This window comes from Salmo trutta, chromosome 12 (genome assembly GCF_901001165.1).
Source record: "Salmo trutta chromosome 12, fSalTru1.1, whole genome shotgun sequence".
NCBI lineage: Eukaryota > Metazoa > Chordata > Actinopteri > Salmoniformes > Salmonidae > Salmo > Salmo trutta.
This window is the reverse complement of record NC_042968.1, coordinates 77,535,719-77,559,662: the sequence shown is the minus strand read 5'-3', so window position 1 is coordinate 77,559,662 and position 23,944 is coordinate 77,535,719. Positions and strand designations below refer to the sequence as shown.

General features: G+C 42.5%; 1 protein-coding gene and 2 long non-coding RNA genes across 11 annotated transcripts in view; all 3 read right to left on the bottom strand.

The window, feature by feature from the left end:
• Window positions 1-3,373: 3,373 nt before the first annotated feature.
• Window positions 3,374-11,074, bottom strand: LOC115204232 (uncharacterized). Its single transcript, XR_003880332.1, has 3 exons — window positions 10,840-11,074; window positions 5,078-5,187; window positions 3,374-4,830 (listed from the first exon to the last, which is right to left on the bottom strand). It is a non-coding gene; the product is annotated as an uncharacterized LOC115204232 (long non-coding RNA).
• Window positions 11,075-12,583: 1,509 nt separating this feature from the next.
• Window positions 12,584-18,639, bottom strand: LOC115204231 (transmembrane protein 88-like). Its single transcript, XM_029769633.1, has 3 exons — window positions 18,035-18,639; window positions 13,630-14,015; window positions 12,584-13,339 (listed from the first exon to the last, which is right to left on the bottom strand). Exons 2-3 carry the CDS (start codon window positions 14,002-14,004, stop codon window positions 13,061-13,063), a joined length of 654 nt encoding a protein of 217 aa, XP_029625493.1. The 5' UTR covers window positions 14,005-14,015; window positions 18,035-18,639; the 3' UTR covers window positions 12,584-13,060.
• An 819-nt stretch (window positions 18,640-19,458) lies between these two features.
• The window catches only part of LOC115204230 (uncharacterized), a 5,073-nt gene continuing 587 nt past the window's right edge, over window positions 19,459-23,944 (bottom strand). For 3 of the 9 annotated variants that reach the window (XR_003880325.1, XR_003880324.1, XR_003880327.1), the window contains 8 exons: window positions 23,405-23,503; window positions 22,514-22,656; window positions 22,284-22,420; window positions 22,105-22,198; window positions 21,627-21,964; window positions 21,356-21,539; window positions 20,922-21,046; window positions 19,459-20,696 (listed from right to left, as the gene is read on the bottom strand). This is a non-coding gene — a long non-coding RNA (uncharacterized LOC115204230). Of the gene's footprint in view, window positions 20,697-20,921; window positions 21,047-21,355; window positions 21,540-21,626; window positions 21,965-22,104; window positions 22,199-22,283; window positions 22,421-22,513; window positions 22,657-22,735; window positions 22,865-23,404 lie in introns of those variants that run through there. The other 6 variants (XR_003880331.1, XR_003880326.1, XR_003880329.1 and 3 more) reach the window with 4 other exon arrangements.

Below are 23,944 nucleotides of genomic sequence, written 5' to 3'. Positions count from 1 at the left end.
ACCCTGATTACTTCCCCTTTATCTAGCACTCCGTTGTATTACCCATCAGGCAGTATTTCTGTGTTCTTGTTCAGACACTACTCCTGTTTTTGTATTCACTCTATGCTCGTTAAGATTAAACTTGCTTCCTGACTCCCTGCGTTTTTGTTACAGAATATTGTCTCACAAAATGGAAGCAGCAGCCAACCGAGACATCTCCAGGATGGTCGACGAACAGGGAGACCTACTTCGCCAACACTATTAACAGGTGGCACGGCGATGGATGAGGTCCTCAGTGTTCTTCAACGTCTAGATCTTCCTCAAGGGCCGTCACCTCCAATGAGTGGATGATCCTTTACCATGAGTCGACCCAGAGAGCCAGTACCTCAGCTCTTTCAGCAGTCCGCCCAGGTCAGCGATGCCCGTTTGTTCCTCCCGGACAAATATGACGAGATTCCATCCAAATTCTGTGTCTTCCTCCTCCAGTGGTACCTCTATTTCACTCAACAGATGGGAGCCCCCACTACCGAGAGGTCCAAGGTTGCCACGGTTATTTCCCTGCTAACCAGGTGGGCGTTGTAGTCGGCTACGGCCGTCTGGAAGAGAGGAGAGGAGGAGCTGGGTTCCTATGATTAGGCTCATGGCTCTGTTCAGAGGAGTCTTCGATCATCCACTGGAGGGCAGAGAGGGGGGTGAGTGCCTACTCCAACTGCGGCAGGATGGCCAGACTGCTGCGGAGTATGCCCTCGCCTTTCATACAGTGGCAGCATCCAGCAGATGGAATGAGCCGGTGCTCCGCACCTTATTCAGTAGAGGATTGCATAAAGAGGTCCCGACGTTGGCATGCTGAGACAACACCCTCTCTTTGGTCGCACTCACCGCGATGACCATCCGCCTGGGTAGCCTTCTTCGGGAGCGTCGGTACCCCATCGCCTCTCTCCTCCTTCGTTGAACGTTCTGATTCAGAGCCTGAACCCATGGAGGTAGGGGCCACACGCCTCTCCGCCGCTGAGCGAAGCCGTCGGAGACAGCTGGGGCTCTGTCCATATTGTGGTCAGGAGGGGTACCAGCTTCAACGGTGTCCACTACATCCCAACCCGGGATCCACTAGAGCAGAGGGACGGCCTCGTGATTATCCGTCTCCTGGTGTAGGCGTGAGTATTCCATCATCATCACTTTCCGCCAAACCCTTTTTAATACCGATTTCACTAGCTGGCTGTTCCTCGTATGTTGTTTCTACAGCTCTCGTGGACTCCAGTGCCGTGAAAAATTTCATTGACCAGGCCCTTGCCTCCTCCCTGAACATAACCTCTTACCAGCTCTCTTTTCCGTTTCAAGCGCTGGATAATCGACCACTGGGATCTGGGACAATCACACACATCACAGCACCACTCACTATCACCGTGGGACCCCTGCACCAAGAAAGCCTTCCCTTCCTCCTCATCGAGGCCCCCGTACACAAAGTCATTCATGGCCTCCCATGGCTACAACGCCATATCCCACCATCTCCTGGTCGAGGATGGAGATTACTGCCTGAGCAGCTAGATGACGGAGGACCTGCTTTCCCTTACCCTATGGTTTCACGTCGGTTGAGAGTCCTGTGGTTGCCCTCCAGGCCGACATCCCGGATGTTTACCAGGATCTCTGGGAGGTTTTGTCCAAGACCCGCGCCACCTGTCTCCCTCCTCATCGCCGCTGGAACTGTGCTATCGACCTGCTTTCAGACTCTCTGCCTCAGCGCGTCTACCCTGGTCGTTGCCCCTGGGAACCACCCCATCAGTGGCTGAAACCCAGACTATGGAGGAGTATATCCAGGAGGCTCTCCAACAGAGTTTTATCTGCTCATCCACCTATCCTGCATCAGCAGGTTTCTTCTTCGTGGCCAAACAGGAGGGGGGTCTATGTCCGTGCATCGACTACAGAGGTCTCAATTCCATCACCACCAAGTATCGTTACCCCCTCCCATTGGTTCTGGCCACCATCGAACAGTTTCGCGGGGGCCCATTTAAAAAAAATAAACTGGACCTCTGGAGTGCCTACAATTTGACCTGCATCCGGGAGAGGAATGAATGGAAAATGGCCTTCAGCACAATGTCTGGGCACTACGAGTACTTGGTGATGCCTTATGGTTTAGCCAATGCTCCGTCTGTGTTCCAGGCATTCGTCAGTGAGGTGTTCCGGGACAATTGTTGGGCGTCAGGTGGTTGTGTATATCGGTGGCATCCTGATCTACAAGGCCACCTTGGAGGATCACATCGCCCAGGTCCAGGTAGTTCTGTGATGCCTCCTGGAGAACCATCTCTATGTCAAAGCGGAGAAGTGCCAGTTCCATTAGGCCGCTTTCTCCTTCTTGGGATATCGGATCAGCCCGCAGGGAGTGGTTATGGAGGAAAGGAAGGTCGAGGCAGTCAGATCATGGCCAGTCCCAACCACCATAAAAGGACCACAACGATTTCCTACCACCTCTTCAATAAAAACTTCAGCTCCATTGCCTCTCCTCTCACCTCTCTCCTCAAGGGTGGCCCCCGTCATTTGGTGTGGAGTCCTGCAGCTGATGAGGCCTTCCGCCTACTGAAGGGGTGTTTCACCTATGCTGACCTTTGTGGTGGAGGTGGATGCCTCAGAAGTGGGGCGTCCGTCCACCGGAGGGTCAATGAGGTAACATACCGATTACAGCTTCCCACTAACTACCGGATCTCACCCTCTTTTCACGTTTCCCTCTTCAGGCCGGTAGTTCCCGGTCCCCTGGCTGATGCCATCTCCCACGACAACCCTCCGTCTCCCCTGGACATTGAAAGAAGCCCCGCCTATGCCGTCAGATCCCTCCTGGACTCCCGACGTCGTGGGGGTCCGCTCCAGTACCCGGTTGACTGGGAAGGGTATGGTCCAGAGGAGCGGTGTTGGGTCCTGGTGGATGACATTCTAGATCCCAACATCATCTGAGATTTCCACATTTGCCATCCAAATCGGCCCGCTCCTCGCCCTCGGGGCCATCCCCCAGGCCGGCATCGTCCTGAGGCTGGAGCCGTGCTTCATGGGGGGGTACTGTCACGTCTACTCCTGCTCTGGCGCTCTACGCCGTCGGTCTACTAACCACCTGTCCTGGCAACCCATCATTACGCACACCTGGCAACCATCATTAGGCACAGCTGCGCCCCATCATTAGGCACACCTTGACTTCATCCCTACCCTTTATCTAGCACTCCGTTGTATTACCCATCAGTCAGTATTGTTTCCGTTTTCTTGTTCAGACGCTACTCCTGTTTTTGTATTCACTCTATGCTCCTCACCGACTGCACCTGCTTCCTGACTCCCTGCGTCTTCGTTACAGCTGTTATAATTTGCCATGATGATGAAACAGGTAAATGTATAAACAGGCAATTGGATCAGAAAGTTATTTGATTTCCATGTTTATTAAGATCTGTAGGCATTAGGACACCTCACAGCTAGTCTGGGTACCAGAGACAACAACCAGGCTACATTAGGCTCTGAGACACCTGCTTCATGTTAGTTATGATTATAGTGTTACCAAATATACTGAATTGATGCTTATCTGAAAAGGTGTGATACATACCATGTTACGTGTGTGCCAATTACCATTGCCTATAGTGTGTACCTGTAGTTTTTGTTTAACAGTAGTTTGTTTTACTGTTGTTTTACTGTAGTTTGTTTTACAGTAGTATTTCTCCAGGGAAGTAACCAAGATCTCCTCTCTTTCTTCTTACCGTTATATCTGATATGCATTACATAACCCTTTGCCATCTCGTATGTAAAACACGTGTCTTGGTGCCAAGTCACTGGTTAAAGTGTTAATCTTTAACCAGTGTTCACAGTCTGTCTGCCATAAAGGCCTGTTTGTTAAGTACATCCCCAGTGTTACTAAAATACACAGTCTTACTCTGAAAACTTTTGAAAGGATGTGATAGGATAACAGAGATCATGGGCTGAACTAAAAAGACACATTAGAAAGGGTTCCATAATCAAACGGCAAAAACATTTATTTGCAGCTATCCAAAACTATTTAAAAAGTGACTTGTCACATTACTAGTTATGTAGCATTAGTCTTTTGTTGATTATTTCATAGCAACAATACAAATAGAATATAAAGTGTCAGTAATCATTGACAGTTATTATTACATTCATCGTATAGCTGTGTATTAGTTATGGCCTGTCTACAACACCAGTTTCTTAGATGGGATTTTACAGAAAATGGACCATTACAAAACATGCCCCAAAAAATATGCAAAACCATTAGGTGTATAGCAAAACCATTAGGTGTATAGCAGACACACGTACACAACTTTGACCCTAGAACAATAAATAAAGTGACAAATGATAAAACGACAGGAAAACAAGAAGAATGCACTTCAAGGTAATAGCGTAAACAAAGTTTCTCAACCCCTATCTAAAAGTGTTTTCTCCCATCTGTCAAAGATGTTCTAATGGCTATCAGACAGTTCTCAGTAGTGCTTCTCAGCCTCCATCTTTAGTCAAGCACCTATCTTAAACCTTCAGCTGAACTAAGCTCCTCAAATACAAACAAGAACAGTTTTCTGACCATTTTATTTTTGACCATCATTTTAGTATTCTTCTGTCCAGACACAATCATTGAAGAACTGGGATACTGTCTGTTGTAAGACAAAGATGCTTCTGAGCAGACAGTCTTTGAGGGGTGTTTTTGCAGCAGGGGCTGGAGGTTGGGGGCTCAGTAGGTGGTGTCTATAACGTTGCCCTCCATCCGATGTCTGTAGGCCACTCTTGCCTTGTGGGAAAAGTAGACAACTCCTCCTCCAGCACCATCACTGGCATAGGTTGACGGGGCAAACTGGGGCTCTGTCTCAATGGATGGAACTGGAAGGGAGGAGAGAGGACATCATTAAAAACCCATTAACTTTACATTAACACTGACATTAATCTATCTCGGTAAGTCACATCCCCATATTGTACTACTACGGATGCTGATGAACTGTCAAAGGGTTTTCAGTCCAATATTACATTCCAAGTAACATAGTGTTCCGCTTTTTGAAAATAGTGCCTCTGAAAAAATCGAAACAAACAAGCATCCCACTCCAGAAAAAACTTTAGCTGGTGTTCCTACCCTCTTTAGGGAGGCAGTCTCTGCCCTTGCCCTTGTCTTTACACCTCTTGTACCAGGGAAAACACTGGAGAACCTTCACACCCATTGGTGCAGCAGATAGAGGAGCCAGTCTGAAAAGAGAGAACAAGGATTACGTTAGTTAAAAGGAGCATTAACACTAGGTACTCCATAACTCAGCAGGATTTGAACAAGAACTTGAACAATCATATTGCATTATGCGCTCTGTTTCTCACAAAAGAAATGACGTGCCTTGTTCAGGGAATGTAAGAGCTACTCATCCCTCTTCTGAATTGCACCAGCAAAATTGAGTTATTATCCATTTCTAAAACTGACACACTCCAAACTTGCCCTAAATGTGTAATTGTGGTTTGGGTGTAGGACTATCATTTTTCTGTTTGAGAGAGAGAGAGAGACAGTAGCTGAAGGGTATTTTCTTCCTTGTCCTTAATGTTTGGGGACCCTGGAGGCGGTGAACCATTTAGATTATTACCTCCAGCTATGACAGATGATCAAATAGATGCATGTTAAAAACAGGCACTTCATCAAAGGGTGCTTTTAAATTATGTAAGTTACATATTCACAATCAGTGACCCAAATCTCTGTCTGGCTTTGTGCTGGAGAGACAGGCCCATCTAACAGACATAATCTATCCAGTGCCTACTTATACAGTCTCATTCTACTTTTCTGTTTACATTATGCAACTATGTTGTGACAGCAAGAAGTCAATGTCACAGAGCAAATATCGAGTCTACGCATCTTCTTATGAAAGTTGATTTGCAATAGTAACGTTAGTTTGTATCCTAAGCTTCAGGTCTGCTTAGGTCAGTGTTTCTGGTTATGGGGAACAGCAAAATGCCAGGACGCTTAACATGACTCTAGGGAATTGTGAGAACAAACCAACAAGCTGATCTAATCATAGATCTGTCTCCTTTACAGTATAGGACTTCTATGTCACCTGCTAGGTAAAAGGGAACCCCAGACATGGTAACCCCAGTCATGGTAAGCCCAGACATGGTAAGCCCAGACATGATAACCCCAGTCATGGTAAGCCCAGACATGGTAAGCCCAGTCATGGTAAGCCCAGACATGGTAAGCCCAGTCATGGTAAGCCCAGACATGGTAACCCCAGACATGGTGACCTATACATGCCCAACTAAGCTGTTATTACGTGTGTAAAAAAGGCCATCCTGCTCCTCTCCTCGCTACCCAACTTCCCCTCACAGTCCCTTCAGTTTCCCTTAAGTCCCGTTAGTTTGGCTGCTCAGTCTACCTAAGATGTCACTTGCCCATCATAGCCCTGCAATTCCCAACCAATCAGAGTGCTTGGAAATGCGCATCTGGACTCCGCACCCGCCCACTCAGTGTTATTGTCATCAGAAGGGAGAAGACCCAAGTTTGAGGACTTTTTGTTGTTCACAGTAACACAAATGTCTGAATGTTGTGCGTGCATCGAAATGTAAGTTGCAGGGAGTTATTGGGGGATTTACATGCTGTGTAATAGTAGGTAATTACCACTAATTACTTACTGTTACTTTGATAGCTTTTAGACATATGTTCTGCAGTATGGCTGTTACTATTCTTTAATGTCAGAGTTGCCAATACTACTTTGCCTATTGTTTATCGTATGTAGTATTATTCCGTACTATTAGTGCTATTGCATTGGTTGCACAAGTATTTTTGCAGAACTGGTTTAATTGTTGTATTGGTAAACAGTCTTTTGCATGCACACGCAACCACGTTTTCCATAGTGGCCTTTATTAAGGTGTTTTATTGCGTTGCCATGAGTGAGCTTCTAGAGTCTTCTTAGACAGTTCTTGGAGCTCGCTCATGCGCAGAATCATTTAGGACCCTGTGGCACCAGGGCAGACCTGATAAGGTCGCAGATTCGAACACAAGGCTGGAGAGAGAGGGTGCCATACATTTTGACCCTTTGTCAATCCAAATAATTGGTTTCGCTCTCTCCAAGAGAGGACTGTTTAAGTTTATGCTTATATTGATGCTGTGTTTATGGACCTTTATAGACATGTTATAAGTATAATGCCATTTGCCATTTATTCATGTACATACAGTGCCTTCAGAAAGTATTCAGACCCCTTGACTTTTTCCACATTTTGTTATGTTACAGCCTTATTCTAAAATGGATTAAATAGTTTTTTCCCTCATAAATCTACACACAATACCCCATAATGGCAAAGCAAACATTTTTTTTGAAATTCCTGCTAATTTATAATAATAATAAAAAAATGAAATATCACATTTACATAAGTATTGAGACCCTTTACTCAGTACTTTGTTGAAGCACCTTTGGCAGCGATTACAGCCTCGAGTCGTCTTGGGTATGACGCTACAAGCTTGGCACACCTGTATTTGGGGAGTTTCTCCCATTCTTCTCTGCAGATCCTCTCAAGCTCTGTCAGGTTAGATGGGGAACGTTGCTATTTTCAGGTCTCTCCAGAGATGTTAGAACGTCCGGGCTCTGGCTGGGCCACTCAAGGATATTCAGAGACTTGTCCCGAAGCCACTCCTGCGTTGTCTAGGTTGAGTGCTTAGGGTCGTTGTCCTGTTGGAAGATGAACTTTCGTCCCAGTCTGAGGTCCTGAGCGCTATGGAGCAGGTTTTCATCAAGGATCTCTCTGTACTTTGCTCTGTTCATCTTTGCGTCAATCCTGACTAGTCTCCCAGTCCCTGCCGCTGAAAAACATCCCCACAGCATGATGCTGCCACCACCATGCTTCACTGTAGGGATGGTGCCAGGTTTCCTCCAGACGTGACGCTTGGCATTCAGGCCAAAGAGTTCAATCTTGGTTTCATCAGAGCAGAGAATCTTGTTTCTCACGGTCTGAGAGTCTTTAGGTGCCTTTTGGCAAACTCCAAGTGTCATGTGTCTTTTACAGAGGAGTGGCTTCCGTCTGGCCACTCTACCATAAAGGCCTGATTGGCAGAGTGCTGCAGAGATGGTTGTCTTTCTGGAATGTTCTCCTATCTCCACAGAGGAACTCTAGAGCTCTGTCAGAGTGACCATCGGGTTCTTGGTCACCTCCCTGACCAAAGCCCTTCTCCCCTGATTGCTCAGTTTGGGCCGGGCGGCCAGATCTAGGAAGAGTCTCGGTGGCTCCAAACTTTTTCCATTTAAGAATGATGGAGGCTACTTGTTCTTGGGGACCTTCAATGCTGCACACATTTTTTGGTACCCTTCCGAAACAGGATTGTGTCAAAGCACCGATCTGGGGAGCTCTACAGACATTTGTGTGCCTTTCCAAATCATGTCCAATCAATTGAATTTACCACAGGTGGAGTCCAATCAAGTCGTGGAAACATCTCAAGGATGATCAATGGAAACAGGATGCACCGGAGCTCAATTTCGAGTCTCATAGCAAAGAGTCTGAATACTTATGTAAGTAAGGTATTTCATTTATTTTTATTTTTTTAATCATTTTTTACATTTTTTTGCAAAAATGTCTAAAAACCTGTTTTCGCTTTGTCATTACAGGATATTGTGTGTTGATTGCTGAGGATTAAATTTTTTTAAAATCCATTTTAGAATAAGGCTATAAGGTAACAAAATGTGGAAAAAGTCAAGGGGTCGGAATACTTTCCGAAGGCACTAATATGTATATTGCATAGTTATAACCCTTAAATAATACTGTTTACATGTGTGCATATCTTTGTCTTATAGAACCACAACAACAAGATTCCAAGTAATTCACATTACCAGAATCATATAAAGATCTTCAAAGGAAACAGCTGTGTCTGTGAGTGGTGGTGACTATCAAAAGTACAGTGATGGGCCTCAACATCATGTTCTAACTGGACAGCACTATAGAGGACAGAACCAAACCAATCAGTTATACAGTGGCTTCCAAAAGTATTCATCCCCTTGGCATTTTCCCTATTTTGTTGCCTTACAACCTGGAATTAAAATAGATTTTTGGGGGGTTTGTTTCATTTGATTTAGACAACATGCCTACCACTTTGAAGATGCAAAATACTTTTTATTGTGAAACAAGCAAGAAATAAGACAAAAAAACTGAACTTGAGCGTGCATAACTATTCATCCCCACAAAGTCAATACGTTGTTGAGCCACCTTTTGCAGCAACTACAGCTGCCAGTCTCTTGGGGTATGTCTCTATAAACTTGGCACATCTAGCCACTGGGATTTTTCCCATTCTTCAAGGCAAAACTGCTCCAGCTCATTCAAGTTGGATGGGTTCCACTGGTGTACAGCAATCTTTAAGTCATCCCACAGATTCTCAATTTGATTGAAGTCTGGGCTTTGACTAGGCCATTCCAAGACATTTAAATGTTTCCCCTTAAACCACTCGAGTGATGCTTTAGCAGTATGCTTATGGTCATTGTCCTGCTGGAAGGTGAACCTCCGTCCCAGTCTCAAATCTCTGGAAGATTGAAACAGGTTTCCCTCAAAAATGTCCCTGTATTTAGCGCCATTCATCATTCCTTCAATTCTGACCAGTTTCCCAGTCCCTACCAATGAAAAACTTCCCCACAGCATGATGCTGCCACCACCATGCTTGACAGTGGGGATGGTGGTGTTCCGTGGGTGATGAGAGGTGTTGGGTTTGTGCCAGACATAGCGTTTTCCTTGATGGCAAAAAAGCTCAATTTTAGTTTAATCTGACCAGAGTACCTTCTTCCATATGTTTGGGGAGTCTCCCACATGCCTTTTGGAGAACAACATACATGTTTGATTATTTGTTTCTTTAAGCAATGGCTTTTTTCTGGCCACTCTTCCGTAAAGCTCAGCTCTGTGGAGTGTATGGCTTAAAGTGGTCCTATGGACAGATACTCCAATCTCCACTGTGGAGCTTTGCAGCTCCTTCAGGGTTATCTTTGGTCTCTTTGTTGCCTCTGTGGTTAATGCCCTCCTTGCCTGGTCTGTGAGTTTTTGTGGGCAGCCCTCACTTGGCAGGTTTGCTGTGGTGCCATATTCTTTCCATTTTTTAATAATGGATTTAATGGTGCTCCGTGGGATGTTCAAAGTTTCTGATATTTTTTTATAACCCAACCCTGATCTATACTTCTCCACAACTTTGTCCCTGACCTGTTTGGAGAGCTCCTTGGTCTTCATGGTGCTGCTTGCTTGGTGATGCCCGTTGCTTAGTGGTGTTGCAGACTCTGGGGCCTTTCAGAACAGGTATATATATATATATATATATTACTGAGATCATGTGACAGATCATATGACACTTAGATTGCACATAAGTGGACTTTATTTAACTAATTATGTAACTTCTGAAGGTAATTGGTTGCATCAGATCTTATTACATGAATTACATGAAATCCCCAAAAAATCCATTCAAATTGCAGGTTGAAAAGCAACAAAATAGGAAAAACGCCAAGGGAGATGAATACTTTTGCAAGGCACTGTAAGTATATAGCGGGTGAGGGCATTCACAGCCAACAGTTTAGACGGGTGAGGGCAAACGAGCCAACAGTTTTTACGTGGTCCTTTTAGCCGGATTTAGTGACCAACAGGGTTTTACATGGTCCTTAATTTCTCCGGATTTAGCGACCAATAGTTTTTACAGCGTGTGTGTTTTCCTACATCCATTTCAGCTTGTGCCCTCAATTCTGACACACTTTTGGCCTAATGAGGCTACAAAGTGGTTTCCATATCAACGACTTCACATAGGCCAATCAATACAAAAGGTTATAACAACAAAATACTAAATGTGAAAACTAAATATTGAAAACGCCATGGACGTCTTGGTGCTATTGAATAGTAAAAGTGCTTCTAACTCACCTGGAAATCAAAGATCAAAACGGTATGAATTTATATTGTAGTGAGTTTGTTTCCTTGGAATTCTCCTAGAAATGGTATAATTTGCTTCCGGTTTGATGTCTCGAGGCAGTCAGAGCTCATTCCCCTGACAAATGATGGTGTATATGCAACCTGCCTTGTAGCGCGTCTGTCACTCTCCCTTTGATACAACAAGAGCATGGAAATTTTCCACTGCCGACTCCGCGTCTTTAAATAGCTAATCCTTCAGTGTGTGGCTACAACACAAAACATGCCTCCCTTGCCCTCTGACCCCGCCCCTGCATTTACTGTATGCGTGTGTTGGCAACTTGGCATGGAAGTTAATAGATTTCCAGTGAATTGTTGCTATGTTCCCTTACAGTGTTGGGGCATGGAAAGCCGTTTTAACATATATTCATTGAATATTTGATATCAATAAAAAAAAAATGTTTATACCAATACTTGCATTTTTTTATATCAATAATTTGAAGTGTTGATACTTTACCCATATTTTATTTTATTTGAGCAAAAAAGTAGTGTGTAGTTCCAGTAGTCCTAGTTAGCTACACCACTACATGGCAAAAATGTAATTCACTACTGAAAACACTACCAAGATTTTAGTTTAGTTCTACTACCAACAACAAGCTAACTGCAAAATGTAGTTAAAAATGTAAATACATGTATTTCACTACTCCCCAACACTGTTCCCTTATTAACTGTTAAACAAGGACATGGTGATCCAATTGGCAAGGGATGCAATGTTAGTCAGTGAAGATGATGTGTTTACCCACACTATGTAAAACATTTTATTATGCATCTTGTACCTCCACATGGTAAAATATTACATGAATTGCTTTTATTAAAGGTTGTGTATGCTATTATTATCCTGTCAACCATCAACACAAGGGGACATTAGAGGTAACCAACACAATAGCCAACCATAGTTGATCATGTTTGAAACGTGGCCTTACCTAATCTGACACCCAGTCCAACCTAATTTGACTGATGGGCAGAACTGATTTTTGGTGACCTTGAGCAGTGAACTTTCAGTAGCGTAAATATTTGTTTTGATTTTCAAACAGCTGACTTAGAGCACAACAGCGGGCAGGGAGAAAATAAGTTGTTTTTTAGTTTATATGAAACTGACATTGCTTTTAATAAAAATAAAAAATAAACTATTTTTGATTTTCCATTCAATACTATTCTATTGCTATAATGGGCAGTTAGGATGCCTGGAATATATTCAAAGTATTCACAATTACATTACAACACCTGCTTATTCACAGGTCATGACTATAAACATGACAGAAGTAGATTGTTTTACCCTACTTTAAATGTTTTAATTAGCAAGTTACTCATGTATTTATTACTTTATGACAACTGTTTTTGTTATCCACAAAATAGAATTATAGGTTGTCAACAGTTTTCTACGAATGTCATCATTCTATTCAAGCCAGACAAGTGAATCTGAGGGAAGTTATGCTATAAAAGCGTTTTGATTCTGTGTAACATATTTCTATGATGTACTTACTTGGAAATAATATGTCATTAAAACTTTGATTAAAGAGTCAACATTTGACAGCTGCCATATGGCGTCAGAGCGATAGTAGCCTTGGTAACCCACAGGTTTGTGAGGTGATGTAATGGTAGTTGGAATCTCGTGCTCCACTAGAGGGAGATGTTGTCATTTCATGCCAGACAGAAACTGATTCACTTGTAGTTATTTCTATAAGAAAAACACCTTTTCTGATATAATGGAAATATTTTATTCTAAACAAACATAATTTAATAATAGTACAGGATAATTCAACATAAGAAACAAACATAATAACAAATAATTGCAGTGTAGTTACAGTGGTATTTGATAGTACTTCATGTAGCATACTTATGTTTTTACAGCTTCACCTTTGCTCTCTGCAATCTACAAACCAGTGTATTGGAAGATCCACCTCCACACCACCCCCACCTCAAGACTCATAGGCATATTATAACTGTGTCCATAAACATCATCTCCACAAGTCCACACCTCAACTTTCCCTACTACCCTCATGCCCTGTTTTCTCCCTTCCTTCACATTCCTTCCCTTCCTGCTCAAGGTAGAAGTTGCCTCTATCTACAGATCTAGGATCAGATTACTTGACCCCCAATCCTAACCTTAAACTTAAGGGGGAAGAAAATGTTATCTGACCCTGCATCAGTGGTTAGGGTCAGCATATCCCTCGCCTCACACCCACACACTGCCTTTGCCCTCCCCCTCTGAGGCCCCCTGGTGGCCACAGCAGCCTCCTCCACGTTGGCGCGAGGCAGGCAGGTTCTTGTAGACGGCCCTGCTGTAGGGGATGAAACAGATGCCCAGTTGGAGGTGGTGGGCCAGGCGGCAGTAGGCAGCCAGAGCCAGGACCAGGAGGGGGGTGACCAGGATGAAGCCCACCACCAGCAGGGCCACACAGCCACCGTCATCCAGCAGGTCTGAACAGTACAGGGACGTGCCATTGGGTTGTACCTGGGGACGACAGGGAGGAGAAAGAGGAGAAATGGTTAATGGTGTGAAACCATCACACACACACACACACACACACACACACACACACACACACACACACACACACACACACACACACACACACACACACACACACACACACACACATATTAAAACTACTCATCATGTGTCACACAGCAATGCTCAGGTCAGGACTCATGCTCTCTCTCCCTGTATGTCTCTGACTCTCCCCTCTCTTTCTCTATCTCTTTCTGACACACACAGACTTTCTTCCTGTATGGCAATCTTACCGTAGAGTGACATAGGAAGCCAAACACGACCATGACCAGCGCTGGGGTCATGATGGTGCCGAACACAATACTGACCAGCGTACTGTTGACCAGCGCGATGATCAGGTTCTGAGCTGTCACCAGTATTGAGCACGCCCAGCAGTCCAGAGAGCCTCTCAGCTCCAGAGGGGCGTCCGTAGCCCCCGCCACACTGCCCGCTACTGAGTACGGGGGTGGCACCACCACCCCTGACCCCCCTGTGGGCGACCCTGGCACAGAGGTCACAGAGCCTGTGTGCTGGAGGTGGAATTGCAGTGAAGACAGAGGTTCCCCATTGTTAATGTGATGCAGCTGGGTGATGCCATTCTCCAGGGTCCGGTTCTTCGGCAGACTCATCCTCCCTAGGCCTTCGGGAAACAAAATGATTAGTGTTATTAATTCAGTAATTTATGTGTCTGTTATACAATTTCATAATCATCATTACTAGTGGTAGTGCAGTTAATTATGGGCTGCTCTTCTGCTAGGGAGCCTTATAGTGCTTGCAGTTACAGTGCCTTCAGAAAGTACTCACACCCCTTGACTTTTTCCACATTTTGTTGTTTTACGAAGTGGGATTCAAATAGATTTAATTGTCATCTTTTGTCAATGATCTACAGAAAATACTCTAACGTCAGTGGAAGAACATTTTTAACATTTGTATAAAAAAATATATGAAAATAAAACATTAATATTTCTTGATTAGATAAGTATTCAACCCCCTGAGTCAATACATGTTAGAATCACCTTTGGCAGCGATTACAGCTGTGAGTCTTTCTGGGTAAGTCTCTAAGAGCTTTGTACACCTGTATTGTACAGTATTTGCACATTATTAAAACAATTTAAGCATACCTATAACATGATGCAGCCACCACCATGTTTGAAAATATGAAAAGTGGTACTCAGTGATGTGTTATGTTTAGGGCAAATCCAACACAACGCTTTGTATTCAGGGCATAAAGTTCCTTTCTTTGCCACATTTTTTTGCAGTTTTACTTTAGTGCCTTATTGCAAACAGGATGCATGTTTTATTCTGTACAGGCTTCCTTCTTTTCACTCTGTCAATTAGGTTAGTATTGTGGAGTAACTACAATGTTGTTGATCCATCCTCAATTTTTTCCTATCACAGCCATTAAACTCTGCAACTGTTTTAAAGTCAACATTGACGTCATGGTGAAATCCTTGAGAGGTTTCCATCCTCTCCGGCAACTGAGTTAGGAAGGCCACCTGTATCTTTGTAGTGACTGGGTGTATTGATACATCATCCAAAGTTTAATTAATAACTTCATCATGCTCAAACGGATATTCAATGTCTGCTTTTTTTAACCCATCTACCAATAGGTGCCCTTCTTTGTGAGGCATTGGAAAACCTCCCTGGTCTTTGTGGTTGAATCTGTGTTTGAAATTCACTGTTCAACTGAGGGACCTTACAGATTATTATATGTGTGGGGTACAGAGATGTACATTCAAAAATCAGGTTAAACACTATTATTGCACACAGAGTGAGTCCATGCAACTTTGTATATGAATTGTTAAGAACATTTTTACTCCTGAACTTAATTAGGCTTGGCATAACAAAGGGGATTAATAATTATTGACTAAAGACATTTCAGCTTTACAATTTTAATTAATTTGTAAAAATGTTTAAAAACACAATTACACTTTGACATTATGGGGTATTGTGTGTAGGCCAGCGACACAACATCTCAATTTAATCCATTTTAAATTCAGGCTGTAACACAACAAAATGTGGAAAAAGTCAAAGGGTATGAATACTTTCTGAAGGCACTGTACAGTCGTGGCAACATTTTTGAGAATTACACAAATATTAATTTTCACAAAGGCTGCTGCCTCAGTTTGTATGATGAAAATTTGCATATACTCAAGAATGTTATGAAGAGTGATCAGATGAATTGCAATTAATTGCAAAGTCCCTCTTTGCCATGCAAATGAACTGAATCCCCCCAAAACATTTCCACTGCGTTTCAGCCCTGCCACATAAGGACCAGCAGACATCATGTCAGTGATTCTCTCGTTAACACAGGTGTGAGTGTTGACGAAGACAAGGCTGGAGATCATGCTGATTGAGTTCGAATAACAGACTGGAAGCTTCAAAAGGAGGGTGGTGCTTAGAATCATTGTTCTTCCTCTGTCAATCATGGTTACCTGCAAGGAAACACGTGCCGTCATCATTGCTTTGCACAAAAAGGGCTTCACAGGCAAGGATATTGCTGCCAGTAAGATTGCACCTAAATCAACCATTTATCAGATCATCAAGAACTTCAAGGAGAGCGGTTCAATTGTTGTGAAGAAGGCTTCAGGGTGCCCAAGAAAGTCCAGCAAGCGCCAGGACCGTCTCCTAAAGTTGATTCAGCTGCTGGATCGGGGCACCCCCAGTACAGAGCTTGCTCAGGAATGGCAGCATTCCTGCACGCACAGTGAGGCGAAGACTTTTGGAGGATGGCCTGGTGTCAAGAAGGGCAGCAAAGAAGCAACTTCTCTCCAGGAAAAACATCAGGGACAGACTGATATTCTGCAAAAGGTACAGGGATTGGACTGCTGAGGACTGGGGTAAAGTCATTTTCTCTGATGAATCCCCTTTCCGATTGTTTGGGGCATCCGGAAAAAAGCTTGTCCAGAGAAGACTAGGTGAGCTCTACCATCAGTCCTGTGTCATGCCAACAGTAAAGCATCCTGAGACCATTCATGTGTGGGGGTTGCTTCTCAGCCAAGGGAGTGGCTCACTCACAATTTTGCCTAAGAACACAGCCATGAATAAAGAATGGTACCAACACATCCTCCGAGAGCAACTTCCTCCCAACCATCCAGGAACAGTTTGGTGACGAACAATGCCTTTTCCAGCATGATGGAGCACCTTGACAACTAAGTGGCTCGGGGAACAAAACATTGATATTTTGGGTTCATGGCCAGGAAACTCCCCAGACCTTAATCCCATTGAGAACTTGTGGTCAATCCTCAAGAGGCGGGTGGACAAACAAAAACCCACAAATTCTGACAAACTCCAAGCATTGACTATGCAATAATGGGCTGCTATCAGTCAGGATGTGGCCCAGAAGTTAATTGACAGCATGCCAGGGAGGATTGCAGAGGTCTTGAAAAAGAAGGGTCAACACTGCAAATATTGAGTCTTTGCATCAACTTCATGTAATTGTCAATAAAAGCCTTTGACACTTATGAAATGCTTGTAATTATACTTCAGTATTCCATAGTAACATCTGACAAAAATATCTAAAGACACTGATGCAGCAAACTTTGTGAAAATTAATATTTGTGTCATTGTCAAAACCTTTGGCCACAACTGTAGATAGATGGGGAGCCTGATAATGGATCCCCTTTGCACACAGGAATCTGTTTGGCATGCCCCTATTTCAATAATAGATTGAAAAAAAGCCTCGGAATGTCATTGCATTAAAGTGAGGGTAGCTAAGTTTCCTAAAGTACAGTGGTGAGAGGTGCAGAAAGTTAACACAGATAACTACACAACTCTGGGCGGGAGGAAATGGACTTCCCTTGGCCCCACCCCGTCTCCTGGATGACTACAGACCCAGAACAATGAGGCCCCCCCACCCCACCCTCTTCAAAACCTCCTTCTAAGAAACATTCTTCCACTAATTTTAAACGTCAACAACCTTTTGTTGATTGGATTTTAACTGAAAACTGATCATTGTAATGGGTTATTTCATTTATTTCACCAAAGTTCAGTTGACTTTAGCAGTGGGGTGGGACCTCAGGCACAATGTGTCATGGTCACATGTCCTCAGATGACATCTGATACTATAACTGTTGGTATTAAGAGGAAGGTAGCATGTGCAGGTATAACCTCTCATAGAACATCATGGGAAAAAGGGTTCATGGGTTGAAATAGTTACTTTTCCATTCAGTCTTCATATGAACCAAGCAAAGATGCGGGTGGATTAAAAACCTTCCAATAAAGTACTTTTTATTTAACTAGGCAAGTCAGTTAACAACAAATTCTTATTAACAATGATGGCCTACCCCGGCCAAACCCTAACTCAGACAACGCTGGGCCAATTGTGCGGCGCCCTATGGGACTCCCAATCACAGCCGGTTGTGATACAGCCTGGAATTGAACCAGGGTCTGTAGTGACGCCTCTAGCACTGAGGTGCAGTGCTTTAGACTGCTGCGCCACTCAGGAGCCCAAAAGATTATTAAACGGTCTTGGTGATACAATACAAAATGCCAAATTTCTCATCACACTCAAACTTCAATTGAACATGCTCTAGAAGCATAAACCCTATGAGCTGGAAAAAAGTTGACTATGATCTTTGTTAGGATGTTTAGTTTGAGTTTCCATGTCCCTCAATCCCTGGACACCCATAACGATTACAATGAGATGTGTTTACTCACTGTGTGATTGGTGGAGCAGTTCTGAGGTTTTTTCTCTCTGTCTCTCGCCTCTCACAGTAGCAGTAAGAGAAGATGTGAATACACTCTATTCTTTAACCTGTCTTCCTTCTCTGAGAATGCGCGTTGAGAGAAGAAGAGGTAGGTCTCCACTACATGAACATCCAGATCCTGAGGTCAGACTGATGACATTGACCAGGTGGAGGTTTATACCCTGATGATGAGAGTTTAGACCTTTGTCATTCTCTGATATATCCTGGTGTTTCTGAAACTCCAGGTATTCAGCAGATGCTTTGTGTCTGCAAAGGTCTCAGTCGGTGTCACTCTCTTGCCCCTTTGCTTTGTGTTAAATTCTACACTCTGCACAGTTAAGGCAAATATTGCTTTTCTGCTTGGCTCTGGCTCTTCCTTTCCTGCCGTGCTGTTTCCTCACTTTCATTCCAGTTTGGTTAGTCACTGAGTCTCCCCTCTGTCTCCTGTCTGTCTCCCCTCTGTTTCCTATCTGTCTCCTCTCTGCTGGTTGTGTGTCTGTGGGCTGCTGTGGTGCTGGTGGGTACAGATAGGCAGCTGGGGAGTGTTAGACGTTGGTGATGGCATTTGGAAAGGGCGGAGGCACAGGAGGGATTGCACTGATAACCCTTGGACCCAGTGGGGAGCGAGGGGGTAGGGAGGGGAGGGAAGGGGGGAGCGAGGGGGTAGGGAGGGAAGAAAGGGAAAGGAGGAGAGAGGGGGAGAAAGTGTTTATCTGAATAGATAAGGAGATGGGTGAGAGTTGCCAAAAACTCTTGCAGTCACTACAACCACTAACCACTACCTCCTGCTGCAGTTACTACAACCACTACCTCCTGCTGCAGTTACTACAACCACTAACCACAACCTTCTGCTGCAGTCACTACAACCACTAACCAATACCTTCTGCTGCAGTTACTACAACCACTACCTTCTGCTGCAGTTACTACAACCACTACCTCCTGCTGCAGTTACTACAACCACTAACCACAACCTTCTGCTGCAGTCACAACTACTAACCACTACCTTCTGCTGCAGTTACTACAACCACTAACCACTACACAGCAAAAAGTCAAGTGTTGAATTAACTCCCACAGAGTTGATTTCAACACTTTTTGAGGGTTTATATAGGTCCACACTCTCCAGAGTTAAATTAACACTTTCAAAATAGTTAAACATTTAACACTCTGCCAGAGTTTCTTCTTTAACTCGCAAAACAGAGTTAAAGTAACACTAAGAGATTAGACAACTAACACTGCTCCGAGTTAATTTTGATTAACTATTTGGGTAGTGTTAATTTCACTCCCTAAAGTGTCAATTATCTACACTGAAAAAATGTTAAAATGAATTGTTAATTTATTCAATATTATTTAATTAAATATATACTTATAATAATAATAATAAATCACAATAAACAATCATTGTCAAAAACATTTATTTGTGCATTCTCCCTTGCAGTCAGTTGAATTAAAACATTGTGAATGAAGGTATAATGTACATACTTTCATCTGAAACATTGTATGAGCTTTGAATAGCAAACGGTTTATGAAATTTAAGCTCAGACATTTTTAGTAGACATCTTTCCACACTTCGTAATACTCTGAATGCATGATGATGGTCATCAAAATTCTCTGTAAATAGCTTGTTTGTCAAAAAAGAAAGAAAGTGATCTTCAACCAAAAGTACATCACTTATTTGACAAAAGACTGGCATGTCTTCTTCCATTGCACTGCAAATAACTAGTCCAGCTTTATATTCTCCACCATCAACTTTAACCCAACTAGTTGAGAAAACGTCTTTTGACAAGATCGTTTCAAGCATTTCATTGTTGACGACATTCTCATCTCTGAAGAGAAAAGATTTAATTGGCCCATACTCATTTTGTTTGAGGGTGAAGGTTTCCCAGTGATTAGCAATGGCCATCTGATGCTTTTCAGCAAGCGATTTGGTTATGTTTTTGAAATTTTTAAAACAATCTTTAAACAGCTTGTGTTTGGCCTCAAACCTCATACACCACGTATATAATAAGGGGCCAATTTTCCTTATAGAAGATGGGTAATGGAACATAGAAACTTGATACCTAAGCATCATTTTATGTGGATACAAGTGCTTAAGTAGTTCGTGGTGGTCAACAATCAAATGCTTTAAATATATTGTCATACCTAGAGTGAGAGAAGGTGAAAAAACTATGTTCATTATTTGAAGTAACAAATTCCAGTTTTCCAGGAATAATGTCAAACAGTGGGATGTTTTTCACGAGACACAATGTCTGAATAGAATTCAAACCAATGCCATTGCCAACACTCTCCAAAATAATCTTTGTAGGACGATTTTTTCATTCTAAAAATCCATAATCAAAACAATAAATCCTGGAAAGCAAGTCCTGTTCTGACATAGTGTTGCGTGAGATATCCAAAAAGCAATTTGATCTCATACTGAACCACACCCTCAAGAACATCATGCATGATATCAAATGAATAGTTATTACAAACATGGAAATACTTCAATGAATTAAACGGTTTGCATTGCATGGGATGAGACGCTTATCCATTGTGATGTAGAAGGTCTCAATCTTGCTCTTCTGACGCCCAACAGCGAGGAGGTACGGCTGCCGATCCTGCTGGTTGCGGAGATGCTCCTCCAAACTGCAGCATGACTAGGGTTGAGATCAGAAAACTGAAAATTAGACACAAGAATAATGTGCAGCCAGAGAAAACTACATTATAGAAGTGATTATTCAAACAGCTTTTCATTGGCTAGTGCAAGATGGGAATGAAGACTTAATTACAATTCCATCCACTTTTTTAACAACCCTCATTTACATATGTGGCTAAGAAGGTGACGTGACAAATTATTATAATCACGTTAATAATATAATTACCTTATGAAAGACAACAAGTCTCTCAACTGCATCACATGCACTAATTTTTGGAGACTTCAGTCCCCCTGGAGGTGGTGGAAGGAGATGTAACAGCAACAACAGGGAAGCAATTTCTTGGTCGTAGGCTGAGGACAAAGAGTCACAAGAATTAACTGAAAACTCTTCAAATGTAATACTTTTAAAGTTTGAATGAGAACAGGGAGGCATTATGAGAACGTTTTAAAAAGTCATCCATCTATTAGTCACATTTATCCCAAAAATCAGATCAACGTTCAGAGATACACAGAATAAACAAATGAAATATTATTGCAGTTATAATTTAATTGCAATTATAGCAAATTTATTAAAAAAAAAAAAAAAAATAGAAATATTATTGCAGTTATAATTTAATTGCAATTATAGCAAATTTATTAAAATAAAAAAAAACAACTCACTTGTTGGCTCATCAAGATCACTTCCTGGGGGACTTTCTGCTGACTGCACCAAGCGACGCAACTCTGGTGTTGAGGTGAGCCGCTTAGCCTCTTTTATGACATTTGGCTTGAAGAACAAATCCCATTTCTGAAGAAGCCTGGAGGATGTGTCGCCATCAAATAGGAGAGTGAAGTCTTGGTCCACCTTTAAGAAAGAAGATATTAAACTACTACTACTTCAGGAAATACTTTCAAATTTCAAGCCATTCTAAACATCTCATCCCAAACTTACCAATCCTTTTGTATCCAGGAATCTTGGGAAGCTGGAGAGGATATCAACACTTCTGCCTGGGGCATTAACGAGCTTCTGACGGTGCTGAAAGGTCTCTCATCTTCTGGAAAAATCAGGGAATTGTCTGTGGTATGGTTGAGCAAAGACATGGCCTCTTGGCAAGCATCACCATCAAGCTGCCTTTCAACATTAACAGTCCTTTGGAAATTTGGGCCCCCTGGAGAAAAGTTAATTGGGCTATTTGGTGGCAGTGCAGATCCTCAACGAATCTTCCTCTGGACTGTTTTCAGACGCCAAGAAATGTATCCTGTGCTGCTTGCAGCATCATAGAAGTGTTCCTGAAATGGAAAAAAAGAAAATAAATGCGTTGTCATACCAGGCTCATGAGAAATCTCACGGAATTCAAATATCAATGTCATCCACACAGTTTTGTGTCACAACATGACATGAAAGAGTTAACAATAATAATGCCTATTACATAGCCCTTCTTGAAGTATGGATCCTTGAGGGAAGGGAACAACATCACTATCCCACGCGCATAATCTTCTCTGATTCCTTTAGTGGGGCGGTGCCTGAGAGGAGATATTAAATTAGTACATTTATGCAATGGCCATGCAGTTATCTGGTACAAATAAAAACAATGTGAAACAAACATACCCATGATTGTCAATCATGTGAGCCACCAGGATGTTAACCATTTTTCTTCTTGCAGCATCTGTTAGGGTTTCTGTTGTTTGGTACTCCTGTAGTACTTCTTCACCCCCAGACTTGCCTCTTAGCACAGCTTCAATCAACTAATAAAAAACAAAAACATTACAATACAAAACATGGTGATAAATAGCTTTTCTAGAGACTCAGAGTGAAAAAATGTGAAAGCATTAAGAAACCTGTTCAGCAGACACAGCATCATGTGTATCCTCACTTCTTTGTCTCTTGCTAGGGACATCATCTAGGATTATAGTTGATGCACTTGAGCTGAAGCTTGAGTCAGACGTCTCAGAAGCAGAAGACAAGGAGAAATCAGAGAATTCTAAAGGAATAGAAAAAATGCAAATAATTATATTATGTAAGGTGTAAAGTTCTTTATTATACCTGCCTTGATATCTCACCCTGATCTGAGAATAGTGTCAGCACCACATTGCCTTGTCCAATGAGGTCGCTGAATATTTCTGCATCAACTTCTGTCCCTGTTGCATCCTTGTATATAACTTTTGCATCAGGTGGCAGGCAAAATCTCTCCATGACTGGAAAAGATAGTAAGGTCAAACTGAATGTGCCTTTGAAGTCAGCACTGTTTCTTGCCTCACAGCCAATAACTCTTCACGTTGAATACATTTTTTACATTTTAGTCATTTTAGCAGACGCTCTTATCCAGAGCGACTTACAGTAGTGAATGCATACATTTCATACTTTTTTTTTTTTTTTTCCTGTGCTGGCCCCCCGTGGGAATCGAACCCACAACCCTGGTGTTGTAAACACCATGCTCTACCAACTGAGCTACAGGGAAGGCCAGCTGTATAACCCTTAAATATACCTAGAGCATTTTCCCTCACATAACCCATTCCCTCTTAAGTCCAAATTGATGATTGCCTTTTTTTCTTGACTTTTTTGGTGTATATTAATACTTTACACTCTATGAAGCACACATTACAGAACTGAAAATGATTAGCAATTTAACCCCATTTACCGTATAAAAGAGTCTGATAAAGGCATGTAATGAAAATCAGAATCGACAACATTAAGGAGCTTGCACAACGAGCTTTTAAAGCCATGCTAACCGTTTTCATGGAATTGCATAAAGTCAAACCGTCCTTCATCCTCATCCAGCTTCACATATTTCTGCTGTTGGCTGTACTTCACCTGGACCAGCATTTTGACTGAGACATGCAAGGAAGTTTGACAAAGTAAATAAACATTTAAAGGAAGAACGATAAAGATTAAAGCTAAGTCGACAGTGTTACACCATTTTTGGTGACCCATCAGATTCTGTGACCTGCACTGTTGGAAAAAGTACTAATTTTCAGAAAATCGCGCTGTGAATGAGATATTAAAATGCTGCTTATGCATTGACTCATCAGTATTTAATGAAGCACTTAAATGTTTAATAAATGTTTAATATCAGTCACAGCCCGATTTTCTGCTAATATTGTACTTTAGCTTTAACTTAGTAATTTCAGTACAATTAACTGGTAATACTTATATACTTTTAATTAAGTAAATGAGTACTTTTTCCAACACTGCAGGTCATAAAATCTGATGGGTCACCAAATACAGTGTACGCTGGTCACACAGACAACACGTGAAACACCGTCTGCATG

Excerpts from the sequence above, each read along its gene's own strand:
- LOC115204231 (XM_029769633.1), bottom strand. The coding sequence starts at position 14,004 with ATGAGTCTGCCGAAGAACCGGACCCTGGAGAATGGCATCACCCAGCTG. Across the intron at positions 13,340-13,629 it reads GCTTCCTATGTCACTCTACG|GTACAACCCAATGGCACGTC; the intron begins GTAAGATTGCCA and ends TGTCGTCCCCAG.